Source organism: Zosterops lateralis (genome assembly GCF_965231275.1).
Source record: "Zosterops lateralis genome assembly, chromosome: 10".
Lineage (NCBI taxonomy): Eukaryota > Metazoa > Chordata > Aves > Passeriformes > Zosteropidae > Zosterops > Zosterops lateralis.
Genome location: NC_139770.1, coordinates 23525143 through 23551161, shown reverse-complemented (window position 1 = coordinate 23551161; position 26019 = coordinate 23525143). Strand labels below are relative to the sequence as shown.

The 26019-nt window shown below is 44.6% G+C and overlaps 1 protein-coding gene across 3 annotated transcripts in view; it reads left to right on the top strand.

Moving 5' to 3' along the window:
• ARHGEF4 (Rho guanine nucleotide exchange factor 4) overlaps positions 1-26019 on the top strand; it is a 126633-nt gene that overhangs the window by 11361 nt on the left and 89253 nt on the right. For 2 of the 3 annotated variants that reach the window (XM_083868553.1, XM_083868554.1), the window contains exon 3: positions 1680-1809. In XM_083868553.1, the coding sequence (XP_083724679.1) occupies positions 1680-1809 (130 nt within the window). Of the gene's footprint in view, positions 1-1679; positions 1810-9451; positions 9652-26019 lie in introns of those variants that run through there. The other variant, XM_083868555.1, reaches the window with a different exon arrangement.

Below are 26019 nucleotides of genomic sequence, written 5' to 3'. Positions count from 1 at the left end.
CAGAGACCCAGCCTATGCCAGGGACTGAACTGCTGTGCATAAGAGCATAGAAATAACCTCTGGAACCTCTGGCAGAAAATACAGGAGAGAGGATCTTTGCTATGGTCTGCTCCCTCATTTCTCATTCTCTCCCTTGTCCACATGTTATTAACACTGCTGAAAATGCTTCTGCTCCTGAGTTAGGGTTGTACAGGCCTGGCTTTCATGCTATAGGAATAAAATGATGCCTGTACCCAAAATTTGCTCTGATGTCCCAGGACTTAATAAGAATTAAGCCTGTAGTTGTAACAGCCTTAGGCCAAGGTTCTGCTTTCTAGTCTTAAACAGAATAATTGTGCTCTCACCTTTTATGTAAACAACCTAGACTTTACCCTTGACATTTTCAGAGCTGTGGCCCAATAAACTTGATTTTCACTGTCACCAGAAGAGTGTGTGTTCCCACTGGCTCTTTGCAGCAACTTGTCTAGAAAAAACAGATACTGCTCAGGTTAATTTGAACAGGGTTCATGCTATCCCTCGAGAGATGGTGATTTGTGCCAAAGTATTGGCAGTGTTCTCTTTGTTTTAGGAAAGCTAACTCCAGGAATACAAAACCAAACCAAGCATGGAGCAGCAGCACTCTCAGCTGGGTGAGCACTGTGTGCTGGTTAGTTTTGGAAGGAGGGTTTGGCTAATGGCCATCTACAGGAGAAGATTCAGCATCAAGGCTGGTCAGCAGGCTTTCTGCTGATGGGACATGCTGTGGGCTAGGGGGGAGAGGGAAAGATCCTAGAGAGACTACTGGACCTCAAGATGCCGAGTTCCTGGCTCAGGGAAGGATGCCACTGAAGGTCGGTGGCAAAAGGAAGGGGCAGTGATAGAGGTGAAAAACTGCCTGTGCCCATGGGACCAGTGCTTACTGACCAGCTGATCTCACAGTCACTGATGTTTTCTGTGTGTGGCAGCCACGGGAGAGAGAAGAGAAAAGGAAATAAGAGATAAAAGCATATCTGCAGCACGTATTAATGGCTACATTCTGTAACAGAGGTGGTGAGCTATGTGTATGTATCTCTATGTTCTCCCCTTTAAACCAGCAACAGTTCAATGAGATCTGGCAGTGGTATAGAGTTTTCAAAGTTTCATTAAGTTCTATAAGTTATATAAAATCAATCAGCCAGGTGGAGGAGAGTGTGAAAATTCTTACTTGTACCTTTAGCTGAAGAGAAGAATGTTGTTATCCACATTCTATATGGCTGGGGAGTGGTACTGATAAAGCTCTGAAGAGAAAAGGTTTATTTTCATGTTAAATACCAGAAGAGGACCTATTAGTCACAAAGCTGCAGGAATAGTTCTGTAGCTGAGAGGATGACTCAGTTGCAGGGATATTCTTCCTCCTGCCCTCCACTAGAAACACTTCATAGGAAGGAGTGAAAATTTCTGTGAATGGAGGTGTGAGTGGTTGTGTGTGAAATATGAATCCAGTACCTGCTTATCCAGTTCTGTTCTTACCACTTTGCAGTTTTCCTTGCCTTCTCACTGTTTTCTAACGTTTCTGGCATAATCATCCACTAACGGGCTGCTCACTTACACGGGCAGGTATCAGAGGTGGGAAGAGGCGCTCTGGGATGAATGCTGTATTCTATCCTACGGGGCATCTGAACTGAATGTTTGTTGCCTGTGTTTTCCCTGTCCTGTTGCAGGCTGGAATAAGTCCATCCATCACCTCCCCTGTGGCCTTTGACATTCTGCCCCTGAAGCTGCACCCGTTTTCCCAGAGCACCCCCACAGGGCTGGACTGTGTGGGCTGGAAACGGCGCGTCTCCGCTCCAGGTGCGTACACTGGCCTCTGCCTGGGGCTGCTGAGAGAGCTCACCTCTGCCTTACTGAGGGTGGAAACCATGCCAAAAGCATCCTAACCCGTTCATGATGATTGCTGCATCCATGTCTGAGCAGAAATCTGCTTTAGAGTTCAATCTTTCATGTATTTGAAAGATATTTTCGTATTAAGGTTTGTTTTCTCCCGGAGTGGATGAACAGGGTGCTGTTTAAAGGCATGGTCAGCTTTTCAGTGAGGAACAGATCACTTGTAGCAGTGATAACGTGCTTGATGTAGAAACACTGTGTTCTCTCGTGAGAACTCTGTCTCACCTACAATGATGTCACTTATTTCACACTCTTGAATTAGATTTCTGCAGAGGAAATAAACTCTGCCTTGTGTTTGCTGGAGAGCACTACAGTGGGGATGGTGAGGTTCCTCTCAGGTTGCTAATTAGGCACTAAAGCAACTAAATGAGCATCTAGAGACAGAAGTTTCCTGTACTTTAAATCCCCTTAAAGAACAAGTATGCTGTGTTTTCATGAGGAATGCTCATGAAATATCATGTCTGCTTCATTTCCGATGACTGACACTTTCTCAGAATTAAAATGTAAGTTGCACAGATTATTAAACTGTGAGACATATCTTTGCCAGATTTTTAAATTCCCCATCTGACAGCGCCTGCCCAGACACTGCAGATATCTCTATCACAGCACTTTGGGCTGGAATAAGAAAAACAGAATGCAGAGGAGTTGTCTGGCAGTTAGGAATCTAGCCAGGAAAAGCCAGCCACAGTTGGGTGCCAAACTGCCATTTCTGCCTCAGAAGGTCTCTGTACCATCGATTAAACCCTGCTGGAGTTACCTAATTAAGGGAGAATAACATTGTACTAATTACATCAGAGTTGAATGGTCATAGTATTTTGTCAAGCAAGACTGGTTTGTTTTCTGACACTTTGTGCAGCTCATGCACAGAGTCATGAGGCTTGATCTGGAAATAAGAAAACTATTTATTATTGTGGTGTTGAGAGCCTTGCCTTTGCTCTCTCAGCACTGAGGGCTTTGATCACTTGCTGTCACAAGCATCTGGTGCTGCCCCAATGCTTAGGACCAGCTCCCTGGCTGAATATAAAAAGCTGCAGCTTTACTCCTTGGAAATCCCTGATGGAAACCCATCATTGTCAAGTTGTCTGTGCATCTCTGACATTAGCTGAAATCCCTGAGCACTGCTGTCACAGAAGTACATTCTGAGTCACAGCTGAGACAAATTTCATGGTAGTTCCCAACTGGGACATGAGAGAGTTAAAAAATATGTATGAATTTCTGAGGGTGAATAGGGGAGGTAAATGTATGCAGACTGACCAGCTGGCAGTGCTGTAGGTGTTTATACGCTGTCTAGAAATGGGGCCTGCAACCTCAGTCATCTGTGATTCACACAGTATGCCTGAGATAGGTACAAGTGAATTTCACACCATGACCTAGGCCCAGACCCCAAGAATTTCTGAGTAAATGTAGCAAAACAAATGAAATGGAGCAGAATCATTTCTCCATCATCAAAACCATGCTCCTGGGAAAGGAAACTGGTAGAGAAAGGAAGCAGAGGTTCTTCTCCCACAGCTATCTCTATCAGCTGCTGCTAGTGGGGTACATTTGAAGCATTTTGGGGGAGATGGATGTGGGCATGTGTCCTGCCTCTGGTAGGATGTGGATGAGAAGAAAACTGCAAATTAATGAAGTAATACTCTAAAGCTGATGGATCACTTTTAAGATTGGTCATGTCCGTGAGGCAGCAGCAGTGCAGCAGAATGGCCTCTTTGATTCTTGCACAGCTTTGTTGTGATACCCGTTGTTTTTGACAGAGCTGTAGGGCATGTAAAATAAATATAAAATAAATGGTCAATTAATTTGATCTAATTTTAAGATTACTAACTGCAAAGTTGCAACTGCTTGTGCTAATGATCCCAGTCTATGCTTTAGCCATAAAAGACACCAGATATAAAATTACTGTGCAATATCCAGTGCTACTAGATACTTCCATGGAAAACATGGATAAATTTCTCACTCCCAAAGTCTGCACCTTGTGCAGGGAATGCTGCAGAGACTGTGAGGAATGGAGTATGGAGTTCTCTCTAGTTCTGCAGGTGTGAAGCGATGGCTGTGGTGGTCCCAGCCCCGAAGGTGCCCTGCACAGCTCTCAGACTCTGCCATGCACCTCCCCAGGCTCTGGGGACAAGGGCTGGGGACACACTGACTATCCATGGCCAGACCGCCTGTATTTTGCTCACACAGCCCAGCGCAGAGAAGTTTTACTTTAACGCTGTATCTGCCGCGCTCATCACTCTCCTCTCGGCAGTGGGAGCCCCTGTGGCTGCCTGGGCGCCGCCTGTCCCTGTCCCCTCAGCCCGTACAGAGCTGTGCCCGCCTGTCCCTGTCCTCAGGCCATGCCGAGCTGTCCCCTCAGCGGGCAGGCACTGCTCGCCTGTCCCCTCAGCCCGTACAGGGCTGTCCCCTCCTGTCCCCTCAGCCCGCACAGAGCTGTTCCCGCCTGTCCCTCTGTCCGTACACAGCTGTCCCCTCAGCAGGGCAGCCTGTCCCCGCCTGTCCCTCGGTCCGTACAGAGCTGTCCCTGAGCAGGGCAGCCTGTCCCCGCTTGTCCCTGGGCCCGTACAGAGGTGTCCCCTCAGCAGGGCAGGCTGTCCCCGCCTGTCCCCCGGTCCGGACAGAGCTGTCCCTGAGCAGGGCAGCCTGTCCCCGCCTGTCCCTCGGTCCGTACAGAGCTGTCCCTGAGCAGGGCAGGCTGTCCCCGCCTGTCCCTCGGTCCGGACAGAGCTGTCCCTGAGCAGGGCAGGCTGTCCCCGCCTGTCCCTCGGTCCGGACAGAGCTGTCCCTGAGCAGGGCAGGCTGTCCCCGCCTGTCCCCCGGTCCGTGCCGAGCCGTGCGGCACCGGCAGGTGGCTCCGGGCGCTGGGAAATGCGGCAGGGCCGGGCCGGGCTGTGCCGGGGGAGGCGGGAGCTGAGTCCTGCAGGGCTCCGTGCACACACCACACACCGAGGGCAGCAATTGCACCGCCCCGGTGGGACAGCAGGACCGCCTGAAGAGTTTGGAACAGCTTTCTTGGCTGCACCACACGCTTCAGCAGGTGAATATCAGTGTCTTTCTCCTTTAGTTCAGCAGGTGAATGTCACTGTCTTTCCCCTGCGTTGGTGAATATCGAGTGTCTTTTCCCTTTAGTTCACAGAATATTCTGATTTGGAAGGGACCCAGAAGGACCATGAAGTCCAACCCCTGGCTCTCCCCAGGACTCACCCCATGTGCCTGAGGGCCTTGTCCAAATGCTGCTTGGGCTGTGGCTGGCCTGGTGCTGGGAGCACGGCCCTGGTGCCCAACCTCCCTCTGAGTGAAAAAACCTTTGCCTGATACCCAAGCTAAACCTCCCCTGACATAACTTCAGGCCATTCCCTCGGGTCCTGTCAGTGGCTGACAGAGAGGAGATATCCTTGTCTGTCCCTCTGCTCCCCCCTGTGAGAAAATCTGACTGCAGAGGTCCCCCCTCAGTCTCTTCTGCTTGTCTGGGTACTCCCATGTCTTCATTTGTACCTTTCAATATGTTCCTTACTGCCAGTTTAGGAAGCAAGCCACTTCCTAAAGTAGATATAGGAATGCTTTTCTGCTTTTTTAGCCGCCTTTGAAGGCCTTTTGACAAAGCAAAACCTATTCTGACCTACTGCACCAGGAAAGGGATGGGAGGGAAGGGCCTAATATGTACTGGAGTGAGCAGCAGCTGGATAACGAGGCTTTGGGTTAAAGCCCTGGACCAGCATGTTTGTGTTTTAGTCTGTGAGACCTGTCTTCTCCTTCCCCATCTCTCCTGAGTCTGATATTTGTTTCTTTATAAACTGAAGACTGCCTAAAATTGGGGATGTTCCTGGGAATCTGTTTGGACAGTGGCTGCAGCTCTGAGAGTGGAGCTGCCCAAGGCTGAAGGCAGGAGATTGGCAATGCTGGGTGTGAGAGCTGCCAGCCCACGGGCCTAGAGCAGAAGGGACATTTAGGGGAAGTGCTGCCATTTCTGAGCTTTTCCATAGGGACTTTGCAGCGGGAAGCAATCCCAAGGTGACACAGTGACAGACAGACGCAGGTAATTGTCTGAGAATTGGAGTTTCTTGGCATCCCTGTTCTCACTGCTATCCATGCCTCTCAGGCAGAGACTTTTCTGTTCTTGTGCCAACTTGCTGCCCTTTCCCAGATGTTTCCTTCATGCTGCCTCTCAGAGACTCTGGAAATTTTGGATAGGGACAGGAACACACACATGGCCATAAACCCCCAGAGTTTGCCATAGCCTCACAGAGGGAGAAACCTGTAACCTGTGTATTACAAGACAGCTTTGTAGTTGTGCTATCTCACACCTGTATTATTTTAAATTGTTATCTAAATACAGACCAAATCTCTTTGGCAACTTTCCATGTATCTTGTCAGATTAGAACAGCCTCAGATCTTTGAATTTTCTGCTATCAGATGTCTGCAAGAGATGCCCTGGAGTTACACCACAGAGCTGTGGTTGGTTGTGCCAAGCAGAGAGGCTTGAATTCCCTGTGACTGATGTGTGCTGATGAGGAACATACTGGTGGCCTTGGAAATCTTGCAACAAGAATAGGCGAGCCAAGTTCTCAAGGAATGAATCTTTTGTGGGTAGGCTGGAAAACAGTGACCACTTGGTGATACTGAGTTATCCTCTGGCCTCTCTGGTGTAGTGGAAAGTATTTCTCAGAGGCAAAGGGTCTGTTTGTTTACTCAACATCATGTGGACAACTTTCATCTTCTTTTCCCAGCTATAGATGTGCTCTTAAACTCACACTTGGCAACAGTTAATGTGAAGATGTTTGACAGCCACTGGAGAAATCTGTTCAAGAGGGAAAATATTAGCTCAAAACAGGACTTCATTATGTCTTATAAATATTTAGCAGTCCTGTAGTTCAGCAAAACAGCAAGCTGAGTTATTTATTCCATTTTTGTTATTTTAGTTCTTGAAGAAAGTGGTATGCAAGTTCCCAGAAGTGTATCATGGTAGCTGTAGCATGAAATGTCCATTCCAGCCCCATTAACTAGAGGAGTATAATTGAATATATGTGGCTAAAAAATAATCACATTGCCTACTGTATACTTTTCACTTGGTCTCTTAATCACAGAAAAATTAGACCCACTATGTCAGTCTTGGTTCTGTTTAACCACAGCCACAAACATTTGCCCTCTGTGAGGTCTTTGATATCATGTTCACTCAAAGGCTTTCATCCAGTCTTAAAAGCAGGACCTGGTGGTGGCTGAGTTCCTGAAAATTTATCTGAGCAAGTTGAGTGGGATTTTGTGTATTAGCTACTGAGGTGAGAGATTTAGCATACCAATAAAAACCTTCTATGGGGCAAAGAGAGAAGAAGAAGGTCCTAGGAAATCCTGAATGGTTCTGGTAATCACTGTTCAAAGCTACAAGACTTCAGGGGGACCCAACTAAAAAAATCCATCAGATATTTAGGGTCAGGTTGTCCAAGGGTAGCTTGACCACCTTTACCAGGCTGTGCAGTGAGATCCTTAATCTTTAGCTGGAGTCAGTTACTGCCACATCCACTTTAGATAATTTCTCTCTCCAATGCCACAGAAAAAAATCTCCATGTAGATTTTACAAGAAAAAATAAGAATCTGTAGTCAGGGGGAACCCCTCTATGATGAGTTGTGGTCTTGAACTTGGACAAAATTTTTGATTTCCACAATTTGGCTGTAGAATTTTTCTTCTTTTCATTCTATTAGAAAATTCCTCTGCAGTGCATACATACAACAGGCACACATACATGAGGATAACTAGGACTGAACTGTAGCCTCTCTTTAGCACCTTTTCTGCCTGAAGACCTGCACTGACTTTCTTCTCAGTGCCCTGTTCTCCACATCCACAGAACAGCTGCATTAATCTTTGTTGTCAATGTTTAATTTACCTTCCCTGATTATTGTGATCAAGAAGAGTTTCTCCCCAGTTGTACTCGAATGCAGGCAGGTCTGGAAGAACCAGATCAATGCAGAAGAGTGGTTCTAATGCAGTCAAATTGACATTTCCATTTCTCTGTTAGAAAGTATTAGATATTTTGGTCTAAATAGCTACATTCAGAAGATAATTGAAGGAATTATTTTGTTACAGATCACTAGAAATGTCATTTTTGTTACTGCTGCAGAGACCTTTCTTTTAAAGAATAGCTGAAACATTTAAGGACTCAAAAGTTGGTTCCACATTATTGGGTGCTTTGTGATATTCTCCAGTGATGGAGTGTGACATTTTTTCGTTTTAGGAAATACTCAGTAAACCAGAAGTTCTTACTGAACTGAAGTAACTCTGCTACTGCATGGGTAGTGAGGCAAACTCAAAGGGGTCTCTATGGGAACAAGCTGTGATGGCCATGTAACATGGCCTTATTTACTTTGCAGAGAGCTACCTTACATACAAATTGTAAAATAATCGTTTTCAGTTCTTGTGTGGAATTGGGTTTGAGTGTCTGTTCACTCTCTGTGACAGGAGCAGTGTGGGGTTTTCCTTGGGTGGCTGTCCCTCTCCCAGGTGTGCTGGGGGATCTGATCTCCTCCTTTGCTTTGGTCCAACCCCTACTTGCAGTCTCAGGTGGCTAAACTTTCACCTGGCCTGGGTAATCCCACACTGAATCAAACTACTTCTGGTCTTACACTCTTTTCTGCTGCACAGGGCACAAACTGTGTGGCTGCTCTTAAATTACTCTGATAGTTTGACAAACCTGCCATCTGCAAGGTCTTTGAGCAGAGCAGCAGCCCAGAAATGTCCTTTATTAAAAAATCTCTGTGGTGCCTCAAAGCTGTTGTTGAAGTGCACAGGTATTTCTGCTTTCTCAGGAAACTGGTGTCCTTTCAGGATCCTTCTGACAGGGACACAGGGAATCTCCTCTTAGGTAATGAGAACATAAAACTTTCTAGCAAACAGTAGTCAGTGGTGCTGTTTCAGTTGGAAATGAGGTCTCTTACAAAGATTACACATGGAAATAGGGATCATACCAGGTCTGCAGTCTGGGAGTGGATGCAAAATGATTTTTCAAAAATTTTAGCTGCAATCTCCTCAAATCTCAATCTGTGGTTTTCTGGCTTTAATTTCATTTTGAATTCTTTTCCTGAGTACTTACAAAAATAGTTTTTTAATAGCAGCAGCCACAGCCAGTTCTAAACACGATTAGTTTATATGTTAAATCCTTTCTGAGTTCTCAGGGGAAGCAGACAACACAAGGTCTCTCTCACTTGGGCATTTTTAAAATGCATGAAATTCTACTATTTCCCCTTATTTATTTTTAATCTGACAGTTCTGCTAAATTAGGAGGAGAGATCTCCGTCTCACCCCTCGCTTTCCTAATGCCTTGAAATCGGCTTTAATAAAAATGAGCCTCTGGAAGCCGCAGCCGAAAGCGGCGGGGCCGGCACAGAGGGAGGGAGCCTCCTTGGCGGACCCCTATGATGTCAGGATGCATCGAGGCGAGCGCAGAGCAGGCTCGGGAGCCAGCCCAGAGCTCGGCCGGCGCTGCCAGGTCCCGCCGCCCCGGGAGAGCTCCGGAGAGCGCTGCCCCAGCCCCGCCGCAGCCCCGCGGAGCCCCCGGCTCCCCGGCTCACCCGCCTGCATGAGGACCCAGCAGTGCCCCAGCGAGTCCAGCGGGGCACACAGTGCCGAGAACTGCAGCAGCAGCGGCAGCTCCGGGCTCTCCCCGGGCTCGGATTCTGACAGCAGCGGGGTGGTGTGTGGCGGTGGTGGCATGAGAGGCGTCCTGTCCAGGTACTGGAGCTTGGAGAGTCTTCACTCTGCCACAGGTAAGGGGCTCCTTTCTCCCTTTTCCTTTCTGCTTTTCCTTTTCTATTATTATTTTTTTTAATTAGATGCTCTATGATATTGCACTGACCTTGAGAAACCAAACCTTCTGGAAAAAGTATATAATTTGGAAATGCAGTCTCTTCATCTTGAGAAATAACCAGAGCATTCAGTGTTTGCCATCTATACCCTCTGCAGACTTACACCTAAACCAAAACAACACAGACCCTTAATAGACTTCTTAAGTCAGGAGGGAAGAAATAGGTTTTTAATGGCTTTGGAAACGATGCATGGGCTTCTACCTGATTAAAGCTGTCCTTGCCCATTGGAACATTCCTCATTTCAGTTTAATCACATAGAGCTGAACGTGGAGTTGATATTCCTCTGTGTAAATTCCAGTGTAGAGTATCAGTGCCTGTAGAAAATGCCCAGGCGAGTGCTGTGCAGCAGATGAGGGCTAGGTAGGGTTGCACTGCTCTGCTCTGAAGGAGGGAAAGGCAGTTCCCTGAACTAGCTGCTCAAGTTCAGTTTTTGCTTTCAAACCGTTATTTAATGTCTTTGTGAACCAGAGATTTTGGAAGCATGTTCATGTAGCCTGGACCTGCTCTGGCTCAGCCTGTGTGGTTCTGGAATTCTGGTTTTTAGTTACTGATGTGCCTGTTTAGGGTTTGAATGTCTGAACTGCAAGCATAGTAAAGAAGCTTTCTCATTCCCAGCTGATCGCAGCAAAGGAGCCTGGCAATGATGTTAAGGGCCAATGACTGCTGAGCTGTTCAGCTGTTGCTGTTTAGAGAGATTTTTAATAGAGCTGCAGTGTGATAAATAGCATGAGCAATACGCCAATTATTTCCAATCAAGTAATTTATTTTGATTACAGCAAGCGTAGCAATAAGGCAAATCAGCGCTGGGCGACAGGGGGATCTCCGTCCCGCCAACTGCCGCGCCTCCTCCGTCTTCTTGTGTCCTTTTTAAGCAGTCCGAATCCTTGTCGACGTGACAATTTTGGGGTACTCTGCGTATGTCTTCCTACTTGTTGCCGGGGGCCTCTCGAGGTTCTGCCACCAATGTTGTAACCGGTAACCGACAAGTTTCTTATGCAAGCATACTACATTAAGCAAATCCAACAGCCCACTTCCTGATTTTGAAATGAACAAACAAACTCTATCACAGACCCCCCTTTTCTTCTATGGCCATTCTTTGTTTTGTTCATCAAACCTTTTTAGTTCTTGCCTACTCCATTCTAGTCTTTCTTCGCTTGGTCTATTATTGATTTGTTCATATTTTGCTTTTATTAACATCAGATGGGCCGCCTCTAGCCGGCCTTTTACAATTGCAATCAATCTATTAAAAATACAGGGTCCAAAGGTCGAACCTAATATCAATAAAATTAAGGGTCCGGCAATGGTTGATAGTAAGGTGGTAAACCAGGGGGAGTGGTTAAACCAGGTTTCCTACCAGCTTTGTTGGGATTCTCGTTCTCTCTTTCATGTTACATAATCCTGCTGTAAAGCTTGGTGCACCTGAAGTGATAACGGTTTGCAGGATGTGTTGATCATCCCACCTAATTAAAGACCACTTGAAGGGTTGGTGGCTTTGTCCTTGACATTCCAAAATAAACCCCAAGATCATGATTAGTTTAATAAGCCCTTGCTTGGTGGTGTTCTCATTGCAATATTGGGTTGTCCCTCTAATTTGAGCTTCATCTTTTGGCAGGGAATTTTTAATCCCATTCTCGTGGCAATTTAGTGACCATAACCTCCTGATTCCAAGGACATCTGGACGCCTTCCTCCACATTTTATTTCTCCTCTGCCTCGCCCGTCGACTCGGTTGCTTCGAGCCACGGGGTGTATCATCTTCTCGGCAGCAAGAGTATTCTTCAGGAGGGGATTTTCGCCCTTTCTTGGATGCTCGCAAAGTATATGCATTCCAATTATTATCCTTTACTTCAGGAGCGTTACAGCTTACCTCTTTTATTTGTTGATGACACACACCTTTTATGATTCGGGCCACAAATGGGATTGCTTCGTTTGTGTGATAACAGTATAGTTCAGGTCTGATACTTTTGGCAAAGATATCCCACCACTCTTTAGAGTGTGGCTGTTATTTTCCCTGGGCCACTCTCAGGGCCAATACCCAATTAGTTAATTCTCGCTGGATAGACCAACAAGGACGGCACACACCAGGAGGGGGATATCCTCTATTGCAATGAGTCCACCACTTTTTCCCACAAATCAAACACTGATAGCATACAAAAGGATAGCAATTGCCTTTACAATATTGATCAGTACATTTTATGCATATATGATTAGCATATATATTTCCTCTCAAATCTAGCTGTGCCCCAAACAGTTTCTCTACCCTAAAGGTTCTATTTATATTTCCACTATTCATCAGTTATTCATTATATCTAAAGTTAAAACTTTAAAGTTTTTGCCTCTTTTTTATTCCTTTTTTCCGGGTGAGTTTAAGTTTTAGATCTCCTGCTGGACTAGTAACCTTCCAGTTATCATGAGGTATTGGTCCTTTTATGCGGCTTGCATGGGTCCAGCCTTTTTCTGCAGTCCGGATAGCGGTATTTGTGGTCAACAGAACAAGGTATGGGCCTTCCCAACGTGGTTGCAGGGTAGTTTCTTTCCAGGTTTTTATCAGGACTCAATCTCCAGGTTTTATCTGGTGTAAAACAATATCAAGAGGGGGTCTTTGAGTTAATTGTCCCTTTTTCCATAGCTCTTGTCGGTATTTCATCAGCTGGCTAATATAGATCCTGTAATCAATTCCCCTTTGATGGCTACGGAGATGAACCACCGCTAGCCTCGTAGGCTTACGTAGGGCTAATAGGACCTCCTTTATCAATTCTTGATGTATTAAGTTTTTTTTTTTTTTTTTTTTTTTTTTTTTCCTTGTGAATTCGTTAATCCCCTCTCTTCTCAAATTTTTCCAAAAGTGTGTATTACCCCATAACTATATTTAGAGTCAGTATATATTGTCCCTTCCTTTCCCTGTAATCTTTCTAATGCCCGTAGAGTAGCATATAATTCACAAGCTTGGGCTGACCAAGTGCTATTTAATGGTCCAGACTCTATAACCTTAAAGGTTCTTCCATCTATTAAAGCATATCCTGACTTTCTTTTCCCTTCCACTACCCTGGAGGATCCATCTACAAAGATTTTTTCCCCATGTTCTAGTTCTACTTCCTCCAAATCTGGCCTGATTTTTGTTTGTTCTTCTATTGTGTGAAGGCAATTGTGTATCATTTCTATATTTTCCCCTGGTTCTCCATATAAAAATTGTGCAGGGTTTTGGAGAGTAGTGGTCTCAAGGGTTAAATCAGGGGCTTCCAGTAGAATTCCTTCATATTTCAGAAGGCGGGAATCTGATATTCATTTCTCAGCCTTCTGTTGGAGGACTGTTCTGATGTTATGCGGGGATAATACCTTTATGCTACTATTAAAGGTAATTTTTCTGGCTTCCTCTACCAATAATGCACATCCAACTATTGCCTGTAGACAAGTGGGGCAGCCTTGGCTAACAGGATCTAATAATTTTGATAGGTACCCTATGGGCTTCTTCCTTCCTGCCCAGTCTTGGGTTAGGACTCCGTAGGCGGTACCGTTATCCACATTTACAAATAAGTAAAAGGGTCTATGCAAATCGGGCAAACTAAGTACAGGTGCATTAGTAAGGTCCTCCCTTAATTTTTTGAAATTACTTTCATCCTGTTGATCCCACTTCATAAGTCCTTCTTTACTAAGTTTTTGGTATAAAAATTTAACCTTACTGCTGTAGTTCTCAATCCATTGTCTACAATACCCCATTAACCCTAGTAGTTGTCTCACTTGCCTTTTGTTACTTGGTGGTGGTAAGGACAGTATTCCTTCTAATCTACTGGGGTCTATTCTCTTTTCCCCGTTTGCAATATAATGCCCTAAGTATTTTACTTTTTCCTCCACAAATTGTAGTTTTGCTTTTGATACTTTAAGCCCCTTTAGTCCCAAAAAGTTCAGCAGCTTAATACTTTCCTTTCTAACTTCTTCCTCTTTTTCCCCAGCAACTAACAAGTCATCAACATACTGTATCAGAGTGATCTTTGGATCTGGGTGATATTCTTGCAAAATCTGCTCTAAGGCCTGTCCAAATAAGTTGGGACTTTCAGTAAACCCTTGGGGCAGAACTGTCCAATGCAACTGTTGTTTTCTATTAGTATCAGGGTCTTCCTATTCAAAGGCAAAATAATCTCTGCATGATTTATCTAAAGGGCAGGCCCAAAATGCATCTTTCAAATCTATAACACTATACCACAAATTATGGGGGCCTAGCTTACTCAGTAAAGTATATGGGCTAGCAACTACGGGGAACCGAGAGACAGTTCGTTTGTTTATTTCTCTCAGGTCATGTACTAATCGGTATGTCCTGTTGGGCTTCTTGACTGGTAAAATAGGAGTGTTAAAAGGGGACATACAAGGCTCCAACAGTCCTTGATCTATTAGTCTCTCTACTTCGGGCTTTAACCCTCTTCTCCCTTCCAAGGATATGGGGTATTGTTTTATTCTAACAGGGACGTCTGGATTTTTAATTGTTACCATAAAAGGGGGTATCTCCAACCGTCCTACACTCTCAGGGGTATACCACACTTCGGGATTGATTTTTTGTTCATCTTCTACTTGGAGTGTACATATTTTAATTTTGATTTCTTTGTTTTTTACTTCCAAATTGATTCCAAGTTCAACTATCAAATCTCTTCCTAACAAGTTGAACTCCGCCTCAGGTACTACTAGAAAGTCCCCTACCCCTAACTTAGATTCTGCTTCTATCTGTACATTCTTAACTATTCCTACCTTAAAGGGTTCGCCTTTTGCTCCCACAACTAGGGCTGTCTCTCGGGAGATCTTACACCCCGAGGGTAACCGTTGTATAGTGGATCTCTCAGCCCCTGAGTCCACCAGGAATTCAATTTCTTCAAAATGGGGCCCAATTTTTAGCTTTATCAAGGGCTCTTGTTGTTTCCGGGTCCCCAATATATATAGCCCCTGACCTCTCTAGTCTTCTTTAAACATCTTTTCATCCTGAATTCTATTTCTACAATCCCTTTTTAAATGTCCCCTCTTTCCACAGTAATAACAGATTCTCTCCTCCTTCCTTTCTCTCGACATTTCAGTTTTCCTCAAATTCTGGGGAGTCCCTCGTGTTGGTTCCCCATCCCTTCGGTCTAATTCCCTGCTTTCCCTCATTGCTGCTACCATCATTCTAACCTGTCTCTTATGTCCTTCTTCTTCTCTTCTTACATAAACCTTCTGGGCTTCCCTAAGTAATTCATCCAGTCCTCTATCCTGCCAGTTTTCGATTTTTCCAACTTTCTCCTGATATCATCCCAAGATTTTGCCACAAATTGTGTTTTTAACAATGCCTGCCCCAATTGAGTGTCCGGGTCCGGACCAGAATATAGCTGTAAATTTTTGCGTAGTCTCTCCAGCCATTCTGTGGGGGTCTCCTCCTTTTTCTGCCTTTCATTAAAGGCTTTATTAATATTCTGGCCTCTGGGGACAGCTTCTCTAATACCCTGGACAATTATGGTTTGTAAATCTTGCATATGTGTTCTATGATCTTGGTTCTGATGATTCCAATTGGGATTCTGCAGGGGCCACTTGGTGTCAGCTAAAGGTCCCTGTACATGCTGTGTATCCCAAATGCGCATTCCTGCGCACCTAATCATATTCTTTTCCTCTGCAGTAAATAAGATATTTAAAATGGACTGCAGTTCTTCCCAGGTATAAATACTGGGTCCTAAAAATTGGTCTACTTTTTCAGCCACGCCTATGGGGTCTTTTAAAATATTGCCTATTTCTTTTTTAAATTCCCTTACATCTCCAGAACTTAAGGGCACTGAGACAAACCCCATCTGTGGCTGTGGTCCCCCCATGGGCATTTCTCGCAGGGGGAATAGGTTATGTTGTTGCTGCCTAGCCCTACCGCGAGTAAGGGGTCCTTGCGCCTCATCCCTACCCTCAAGCGTCTCTAGTTGTGGTGGGAGAGGGAGATTTACAGATATTTGGGGCACATAAGGTGGAGGCCCCATGGGGATTTCTTCCTCCCTTTTATGTTTCATCCGTCTTATATCTGGGTCTACCTCTGATAGGTTAAAAAGTGAGACCCCTGGATCCCCTGGGCGGGTCATCCACACAGCTGCATAATCACTCTCTTCTTAACTAAAAGGGGTTTTGGAATTTACCCAAAAATTCAAGTGTTGTTGCACCCAAATCTCAGAGGATCCATATTTGGGCCACCAAATTGCTTTAGATAATTGTTGTCCTCCCCAAACCTCTACACAATAGTGTATCATTTTAGCTTTGTCCTTATCCCCAGTCCCGGGATAATACTTCCACGCCAGTAACATAAATCCTAATGGGGAGTCCTTAGGTACTGACGGGGGTTTCATGGGTGGAGGGGGCTTGCTTTTCCCCTGTCCCATCTTCCGGAGTGCCTTCTTCCACCCGTGTGGTATTCAACCGCTTCCCCTGGTTCGTGGCCCAAGCCCTCGCGGGCTTATGGGAACCGCACTACTGAGGGTCCGCACTCACTTGGGGAATCCGGCTGCCGGTTCCCCTCTCACACACACACCACACGCCGCACTCCGGGATCCCGACCCAGACCGAACGGATACCCCTGCACAATGGGCAGTCACTTACGCGTCCTGCGTCTTCGTCCGGACTTTTGTGCACAAAATTTAAAGGGTCAACCGGTTCTCCTTGCCTTTTTGCTACAAATTTCGGATCGTCGGTGGGAGTAGAGTACGGAAGTGAATACTGGGGCCACCAGTTATCGGTGGGGCGCCTCCCCAGGTTTTCACATTTCCTACGATATTCCCATCCGAGTCACGGCACCAAAATTGTGATAAATAGCATGAGCAATACGCCAATTATTTCCAATCAAGTAATTTATTTTGATTACAGCAAGCGTAGCAATAAGGCAAATCAGCGCTGGGCGACAGGGGGATCTCCGTCCCGCCAACTGCCGCGCCTCCTCCGTCTTCTTGTGTCCTTTTTAAGCAGTCCGAATCCTTGTCGACGTGACAATTTTGGGGTACTCTGCGTATGTCTTCCTACTTGTTGCCGGGGGCCTCTCGAGGTTCTGCCACCAATGTTGTAACCGGTAACCGACAAGTTTCTTATGCAAGCATACTACATTAAGCAAATCCAACAGCCCACTTCCTGATTTTGAAATGAACAAACAAACTCTATCACATGCAGTAAATTAGTTCCTCTCTTAGATAAATTCAGACAAGTGCCTTCAAGGCCACCAGTGACTGCCATTTCCTTAGTAAAAATACCCAGTGCTACCAGCTAGGATCAAGGCTTGGGAAGAATTCAGGCTGTAGTTCTGTGTAATCTGCTTTAGTCCTGTGTACTTTTAATTATTGAAAGGTTTCATCATTCCATCTGCTGCTGTAGATTCGGAGCTGTTTAATAAAATCTCCATTGCTGCTTTGGAGTCTCTGCTGAAGTGTGAGTAATTGCACAATCACACAGGAAAGGGCTACAGCAGGGTGTCCAGCCTGCCTGACTTTCCACCCTGCGCACCACACCTAGGTGGCCAAAAACACTGAACGCCTGCAGGACATTCTGAGGGTGCAGGGACAGGAAAAAAATGCTGAGGGTGAGATCAAGCCATTGCTGCTCTGTTTTGGGAAAAGATCTGGGCTGCAAGTACAAGATGATGTGCTTTTGCATTCTCAGCAGCATCTGCTGGCTATTTCCTCTTGTAACTGGGTGTGCAAACGAGCCCAGCATGCTCTGACGTTGGCATGAAGCAAGTCTGTCTCAGGGTCTTTGTGCAAACTCCTGCTCAGAGTTGTGTGTGGGGTTGCAGTGGTGGCTCCATCCCCTCAGTGTCGCAGGGTTTGCTGCCAGCTGCCCTCCCTGGATGCATTCTTGAGCTTAATCAGGTCACTTGAAACACATGGTGTACAGTGATACAGGAGGAGTAAGGCTGATAGCAAAAGCAGGCTCTGAAATTAAGTCTGTTTTTTCTAAATGTCTTTCATTTCCACAAGAGTCTCGCTCCCAAGGCTGTGAGGCATGTCATTCTGTGGATGCTACCTGCATTTAGCAGGAAATACAGAGATGAGAAGAAATGGAATAGAAAATGGTATGGAGACAGACTGAGGACAGGGAAAAAACAAATTACGTTTTGTAATTACAGTATTGATATATAAATACAATAATAAAAGCAGATCACCATTCCTTTCAGACTCCTTGCTGCCTCAAAGTACTGTGGTAGGTGTCTTCTCATGTGCAAAAGATTTCTGAGCAGTTTGCCTCTAACTACTAACAAAATTCAGGTCAGAATTAGGATTAAACTTTGAAAGAAATTGTTCACTAGGAGGAATTTATTTTGTTTTGACTCTTCTCTGTCAGAATTCTTCCTTGGCTTAAACTTAGGAAGTTGTGGTAGAACTGCTCCTCTCCATCAACTTCAGTTGCCTCTCTGAGGAGTGAAGCAGTATTTCTTTAGCGCTTGTGCTAAATAACATTTTTGAATGGTAAAATTTAATATACTGCTTAAACCAACCAAAAAACCCAAACAGAAAACCCAAGGAAAAAAAGCCCCAGCATGAGCAGTAGCAGCTGGCAATGCATGAAAGAAGTGGTAACTAAAATGTGTGGCAATGTCCTCTTCTCAGAGAAGCAGGGAGCCTCCAGCATCTTTCCGTGTGATACATCAAGGAGTTAGGGGGATAAACGAGTGCAGACTGTGTGCAAACACTCCGAAGTGCACAACGTTGCACTAAAAATGGTCTGAGGGATGGGTGAGCCTCCTTCTCTGTTTAAAAGGGATTCTGCATTTCCTTAAGGCTGGATAGGTGGACTTGGCAGAGAGGGTTTGGCTTTTTTCCCCCTGTGTATACATCACCTGCTCTGTAGGGATCTTAATACTGAGTCTGTTGCTGTCTAAGACTTCAGGAGAAATTGGAAATAAACCAGATTTAAATGACTGAAAAGTGGAGGTGAGAAGAAGGTGGGAGGCATGATTGGAATGCATCCATTGGAGTTTTTCTTTTAGATAATTTAGATTCCAGGGAAGTGAGAAGACAGAGATGTATGTGTGTCTATGTATGCATTCATTTGACAGTGTGTGATTTCAGAAATACAAATTGATATCCCCTGTGTAGAAAAGACAGAGTTTTCTGAGGTTTAAAGGAGCAAAAACTGTCTTTGGTTCATTATCTTCCTCTGCAGTTGGTAATGAAGTAGAATTCCTTTTGGTTTGGGTTGACCTTGTTGTGATATATTGATCAAGAGGGCAGCTAAATGTGACAGTTGAAAGAGAAAAGACCTGTTGTTACAGCATAAACTTCTGTGCAAATGCCATTTGAAATACAAGCATGCAAAAGACATAGTTCAGGCTTGTAGGAAGTAAAAAAAATCTACTGGGCTTTTATATCAGTGCATGGCATTTCTGGTCTAAATGTCAATAAACACTACCTCACATGAGAAGGGACTTCTCCCTGAAGCTAAATATAAACATGAAAATAGGGTGTGCTTTGCTCTTCTACCAGGCTCTCCATCTCAGGATGCCAGAGGACTTTGCAAGCATCAGTGACCCTCACAGAGTGCCCAAAAGATTTTCAAAGCACGATTTAGGGTAGATAAAAAGGTATAGTTTGATACTTGGACAGTATCTTTGCTATTTTTAAATACTTATGAGCAGTGTCCAGGTGTTTGGCCAGTGAAAAAAGGACTTGGAGCTGGGGTGGCTCAGCAGTTCTGAAAATTGGGCTGTAAGTATATCAGCTGGCCAAAAAGTCACAAGCCATCCAAATTAAAAGTCAGTTGTGACAGTGCTCCAGCAAGTGATTCAGTGGCACTCTGGGAGCTCCAATCCTGGTTTCCCAGGCAAGACTTTGTACCCCAGGGCTGCCTGTCTCCTATTCATCACTGTTGTACAACTCCACTGAAAAGTTTTTCCTTTAGACTCTTTCCAGTCCCAAGCCTGTGAGCAGCTCTCTTTGCCTTTCCAGCTCTTTTGTTGCAGGTCCAATCCCAACCTCATTAATACTTCTGTTTATTCTTTCTCTTGTCCAAGTTGGGAAGGACTGGAAGAGGAAAGAAAGGTAGGGACAAAGGAGGAATCCCAACCTGGAGGACTAGTGGTTGCCATAGTTTCCCTGGGATCCTCTTTGTGCTTGTGCACATGCAGCAATTTAATTGTACAGGCTCCACTTCAGTGCGCCTCTGCACAGATTTGTGGCTCCTAATATGCAGATATGCTCATCTACTGCCCTTGGGAATATGGCCTTTAAACAAACAAGAAAAACGAAGCATGGGTGTGGAGGTTTTTTTTTTTCCCCTTCCTTCAGAGCTTAAAAAGAAAACTGTGGGGTTTTTAGGAAGGTTTTCTTGAAGTCATTCATTTCATTGTTGTGGCTGATGAGAGAGCCTGTAATAGAGCTGTGGTGAGTGCTTTGCCTCTTTCTTGTTTGGCCAGAGATTTTCTTTTGAGCCCTTTCTTTTTCCTTCTTCTTCCCCTAGCCCTGTCTTTTTGGTACTGATGTCTTCAGCTGTGTTCGTGGACTGCAGTGCATAATTCCACCGACTCTTCTTTCTCCAGGGCCACTCAGTCAGCAAGAGTTAGAGGTCACACAAGGAGAGATTGATTTAAGGTTCAAATTGCTTCAGAATGCATCCAAAGAAGAGCAGGGAGGAAAAAAAGTGAGTGCCTCAGAGCATCTAGTGCAGCATGTCGAGGTTGTGTTTCACCCTTACCTTGGCAGATCCAGAGTCAAGATATTTCGGTTGGATTCACATTTGCACTCTAACACGTCCTATGTGTCCCCTCATATATTCCCTGTCACCTGCCAGAATAACTTTCACTCATCTTCTCAATGAATAATCAATTGATTTAAAAACAAACAAACAATAATCCATGCTAAATTAACTTTGATTTTTCTCTCTGTGTGGAATCATTTGTTACAGTGACTGGTATGGTCAGGTTAAACCTAAGGGCGATCCTGAACTTTTGAGGAAGAATTACAAGATGAACATCTCTTGGTTGAGCTAGTGAGCTGCCCTAAAGCTTAAGTAAATATTTCTGAGTTGAAAATACATCTTCCAAATAGTGTTGAGTGTTGCTGAACTGTGACTTGGCATCACATTCAGATAGTGAGGCCATCTATATTTATAAGTGGTTGAGTTCATTCCAGTAAAGGGAATCTCAGTCAATGATAAATGTGTGTAAACTTGGCCACCTAACTCAGTACACCTACAGAAATGTTTTTTCCAGTGCAAAGTATCCTTTAGGATCGTGAATTTCCATAAAAGGGAATTAAAAATAGTGTTAATAGAGGTGGGAAGTCTGATCGTGTTTCTGTACCTCTGTTTGCAGCAGAACCAGATTTTGTAAGTTCAGCTACTTTGGAGTTTTAATTACATGCTAATGAATTGGGGGTGGTTCTAGTTGACTTTCCCTTGAGATTTTTTGTTTTGTTTCAAAAGGAGTAAATGCTTATTCTCATGTCCCTGTGAGGCACAGATTAGCACCTGTGCCTACCAGAGATAAACATTCCCATCTTTGCTGATGCTGTGTTTGCAGCAGGGAAAGATAAATCTTTGAAGCAGTGCCTGTGGTACTTCCCCAGGTGTCACAGGTACACCATCTTCATCCATTTCCTTCTCTGCCTTCAAAACAACTCCCATGAAGAACATTTAGATGGTAATCACTATTCCCTTTGCTGAGGAATATGACAATTTCTAAGGCTGGATTTTCTCAAACATTCAGTTACCTTTAGAGCAGCCCTTCAGACCAACATTTCTCTGAGATACATCCAAGCTTCAATTGCTGCTGTTTTTCTGCATGGAAGTGAAACACCTTTAAGCCACTTCATCTGAATACTGCCAGCATCACAGCTCTTGCAGCAGGAAACCAGCATGGTCCAAGAGAGTGAAGGAATGCAGGAATGAGGTGGCACCATGAAGCTCACCTGACCCTTCCTCTCTTCTCTACCTTTAGGCAGACAGCCAAAGGCTGGCAGAAACTTGAACGTAGCTTTCCATTTGCATTATCTGGGTCTAGTTCATGTAGGTAAAAAAAGCAGCAAAAATAGGTTAGAACATGTGCTAGTAAAGAGTGCCTATGCCCAGTGGTCACAGGGAATGTGAGTGTCTGCTGCCTACACATGATGCAGCTTTGCTGTGGCTGCTTAGCACTTAGTTAAGTTCAACAATGTAGGGAGCAATCCTGCCTGTCCTTCACCATTGAGATGTAGCCTTTAAATTACTGAGCTTGTCTGTAACTAAGCTTATTTCCTGCTAAGGTCTTGTTCTCCAATTCTTCTGAATCGTGGGAAGTGTCTTTGTAGGATTAGAGGAATATAGCCCTCTTCTGGGTGTCAGTAATTATCTGTGGAGGCTTCTAATTTAATTAGAATTCTGTCTCATCTCACAATCCTTTTGTGGCCTGATGTTTGTTAAACCAACTAACTAGTTCAGTGATTTGCTTAAAAGTGCCAGGGACAGCTGAATGTGCTGGACTGAGCAGGATATTAGTCTAAGCCGGCCCAAAGTCTGAACATGAGCTGTCTTCTTGGACACTGGATGCCTTCAATGCCTGTGCCATTCTAAAAATGCTGCTCCTAAAAGTGGTGTGTCTGCACATGAAAGTGAGACAGTAGCCTGGGTGTAAACTGATAGGAACATGCTTTGCACCTGGTTAACTGTCTTGGATTACATTGTGTGAACATCCAAGTGTTGGCAGCCCTTACTACAAATATCCCTAAGGGTGTATTTGCCTAAACAGGTAGGGAGCTTTGCTGCTGTTATTCTCAATCCCTGCTAATCAAGGAGCAAGGGATTTCCTGGACTATGATGTTGGCTCAAACAACCCCTTTTTTTTTTTTTCCTTTTTGCCATGGAGTACAGTAATTGATTTGCTGGAGTAATTGAGCCATTTCCAAGTTGTGCTGTATCTCAGGGAGTGCTTGTGGATGCTCTAATGCATCAGCCCCCGTGCAGCTGATTCCTGCATCCTGTGGCCTCCAGCAGGATGAAGGCTGACAAGTGGTCCTGGAATAGGAGGGAAATCAAGAGCTAAAGGCAGCTGAGTACACAATTGTTTTGAGCATCCTCCTTGTTCTTACTTTGTTGAATTATCTTTTTACCTCATGTTTGAGTGGAAGTATATATATATACACATACACACACACACACACACACACACACACACACACAAGGTTATTAATTAGTTAAGTTTACAACGTTCCTCAGTGAGGTTTCTTAAAAACAAGCATTTCTACATGTGAGTCTAATTATGTTTTATCTACCAATGCATTCAGAACCCTTCTTAAAGGATCTGATGAATGCCTAAATAATACTTTGAAATCCTTTTCAAAGATACTGTTAAGGTATATGGTACCATCCTCTTGTTTTGGAAGGTAAATTACATGTAAGTATTTATAAAATAACTTGAAAAAGAATTTTTTTGTGTCAGGAACATGAGATAAATGCAGAACTTTGATTTTATTTTTATTTTCTTTAAAATAAAAAAATCATTATAACAGCATTGGAATGTTTCATGTTGAGAATAAAGGAAGCTAAGTCTAATGATGTTTTCAAAACAGCTGGCAGAGATTTATTTCTATGTGGGAGTGAAATTGGAAGAGTTTCCCTTTTGGCTAATGGAAATAGTTTTCATGAGGAAGTTTTGAATTAGGCTCTTTTCTCTTTTCAAATTTAAGTGCACCTAAAAATGGAGAAAAAAAGGCAGTGAGCTTGGAGATTCAGTAACACAAAATGATCTGTTTGAATGGGTAGGATTAAGCTACTCTGCTCTCCTTTGGCCAATGGAATCTTTCCAGGCCAGGTGTGAAAAGCCCTCAGCTCTTTATGAACCAAGATCTCTATGAGACGTACATGAGAAAAGACCAACTTGGCATTTGGAACCTGCGGTGTTGGAGTGTTCTGACAGGCAAAGGAAGATCACAGGCGGGGCCTGTGCACCTACTGGCCACAGCTCCCTGTTCCTGGAACTGTCATTAATGTTATTGCTTGCAGGGATCCTGCAAATGTCAAGGCACAGACGAGTCCAGAGGAGGAGAAGCTGTCTGCATAATTATGGAACCTAAACAACCCCAGCCCGAGCTGTTTGGGAGCTCAAGGCTCAGCTGTGGCAGGAAGGTGCAGCAAGCCCTGAGGATCAGTGTCATTTGCTGATCCCAGGGGCTGCTGGAGCTGCTGCTGGGCTGTGACTTCCCTTGCTGGCTCTCAGGGAAGTGACCACACTCTGACACTGCCTGGTGTGGGACACAGTGCAGCTCTGGAGAATCACAGGAGCTCAGGTGGATGTTCAGGGTTGGTCCCACCTGCAGCGTTCAGATGTGAGCTGGGTTCCAGCTGGGAAGGGTCTAGAGATGACAGCAGGGTGCTGCAGGCAGGTGTGTGATCCCAGAGTGGGGCACTGGGCTCTTCCCAGCCCTGCACCAGGCAAACTGCTCATGAGGCTCCTGTGCACATTCTGTGGTGTGGCTGTATCAAAGTTGTCTCAGTTTCTGACAGTACAGAGTGACCTGGATAAGGGAATATCAGTCTGGATGCTGGAGCTGTTGGAAGCTCTGGGTTGGCTCAGATCCTGCTGACTCTCTCCCTGAGCAGAGCTGTGTGTCAGCTTGAGGTCACTGATGGTACATCCTGCTCAGGGCAAAAACCTACTCTGCATGCCTGAAAGAAGCTTTGACAATAAACCTTTTAAGAGAGTTTATTATGAAAACACAGCATTACTAATACCCCGAAAACAGTGGATTTGGATCAATTGGAAATGTGGCATTCTTATCAGCTTTAAAAGCCTGAATAAATTAAAAATATGCAGAACCCATCTGTACTGAAACTTGTTGATTGGATCTGTCATTTCTCTTTGGAGAGCACAAAATAATTTAATTTGGGCTATTTTTGGTCCCAATTCTGAGCTTTACCACAGTCTCTATGCTGTCATAAATCTAGGGCCTGGCAGTCTCATTTCATGCCGTCTTACTGTCAGTGCTCTGCCCAGGCTAAATTCTGGGGGCTTGGTCAAGTTTTCTTCTGTGAATCTGTAGTCATAGTTGGTGGTATAATGCTCACCTGTGCTCATGCTGCTTTTTCTGGCTCATTTGAGAGCACACACTGCACAACTGGGACTTCTGCTTGGCCCCCAAATGCCGTTTGACCATCATCTTTGAGCCACTGGAGGCAATCTCCAGTGTAATTGTATGTAGGGCAGCTTATGCATCTTTTAGGCAGCCGCTTGTGATTGTCTAATCCAAGATAACTCCTCTGATCTGGAGAACTTCGCTTTCAGAAGGAAAAAAAATACTTCCAAGGGTAAGACCAAGAAATGTCACAGTGTTTCAAGCCTGGGACTTGACTCTTGAACAGAATTATTTAAAAATACACTGAATTAATTATGGCCAGGTCATTAGTCTTGACTCATCTGAATCATTCTTGATGTCTTTGAAATCACAAATGTAGATGAGTGTGAGCCCTGCTGTGTCAAAGTCCTGAAAGGCTGCTTGGCCAAGTACATGGGGTTTTTTCTGAAGAAAGGTGGGACCTGCAAACTGGTATTCTGTCTTCCTCTCTGGTGCTACCTTTTTTTCTTTCAGTCTGCATTTTTGAAAAAGGCACCTTGATTGCAAAGACTATTCCAGTTGTAATAAGAAAAACCAGAGGGTGATTTATGATTTTTTGGCAAGTACAGGCAAGAAGAGAACCCTTCTGCCCACTTGTCAGAGGACCAGGCACCCATTCTTCTGCTTTAACTTCTCTTGAGGTGTTCCCTGACTTGCAGTGGCACCAGTGCTTTAACTTTACAGCTGACTGTGACCCAATTCCTTTATCATGCTTAGCAAAGAAGGGGTAGTTCAGCAATTCCTGAGTGCTCAGAGGAAGATGAGTCTTGCCTAGGTGCAAACTGGAACCAGATTAGAGCAGGAGTAACTTCTTTCAGTTACTTCCCAACCTTGTGAGAAATGTTTTCAGTGGCACCTTGGCTTGTGTGCTTTGTTGTGCTGGCTGGAGCATTGAATCTTTTCCCTCTCTGATCAGGCAGCAGGGAGGATGGAAGTTTCCCTCTGCACAACTCTACTTTGCATGGAAGCTGAATTGCATGATTGACACTGATTTTCTTTAATCATGCTCTAGTTTCCAGAGTCCTGGAGAGCTGAAGCATCCTTTGCCTTGGGCTACTCCTGAAAATTTTACCTGCTGTAGAAGTTTCTGGTTTTGTTTGAGGGCTTCTAAACAGGTCTTCCTCCCAGCCTGAATGTCAGAATGCTTTGGGCACCCCTGGAGATTGTCTAGTCCTACTCCAGTGTAGGAGTAGTCAAGTTTGAATATCTCTAGGAATG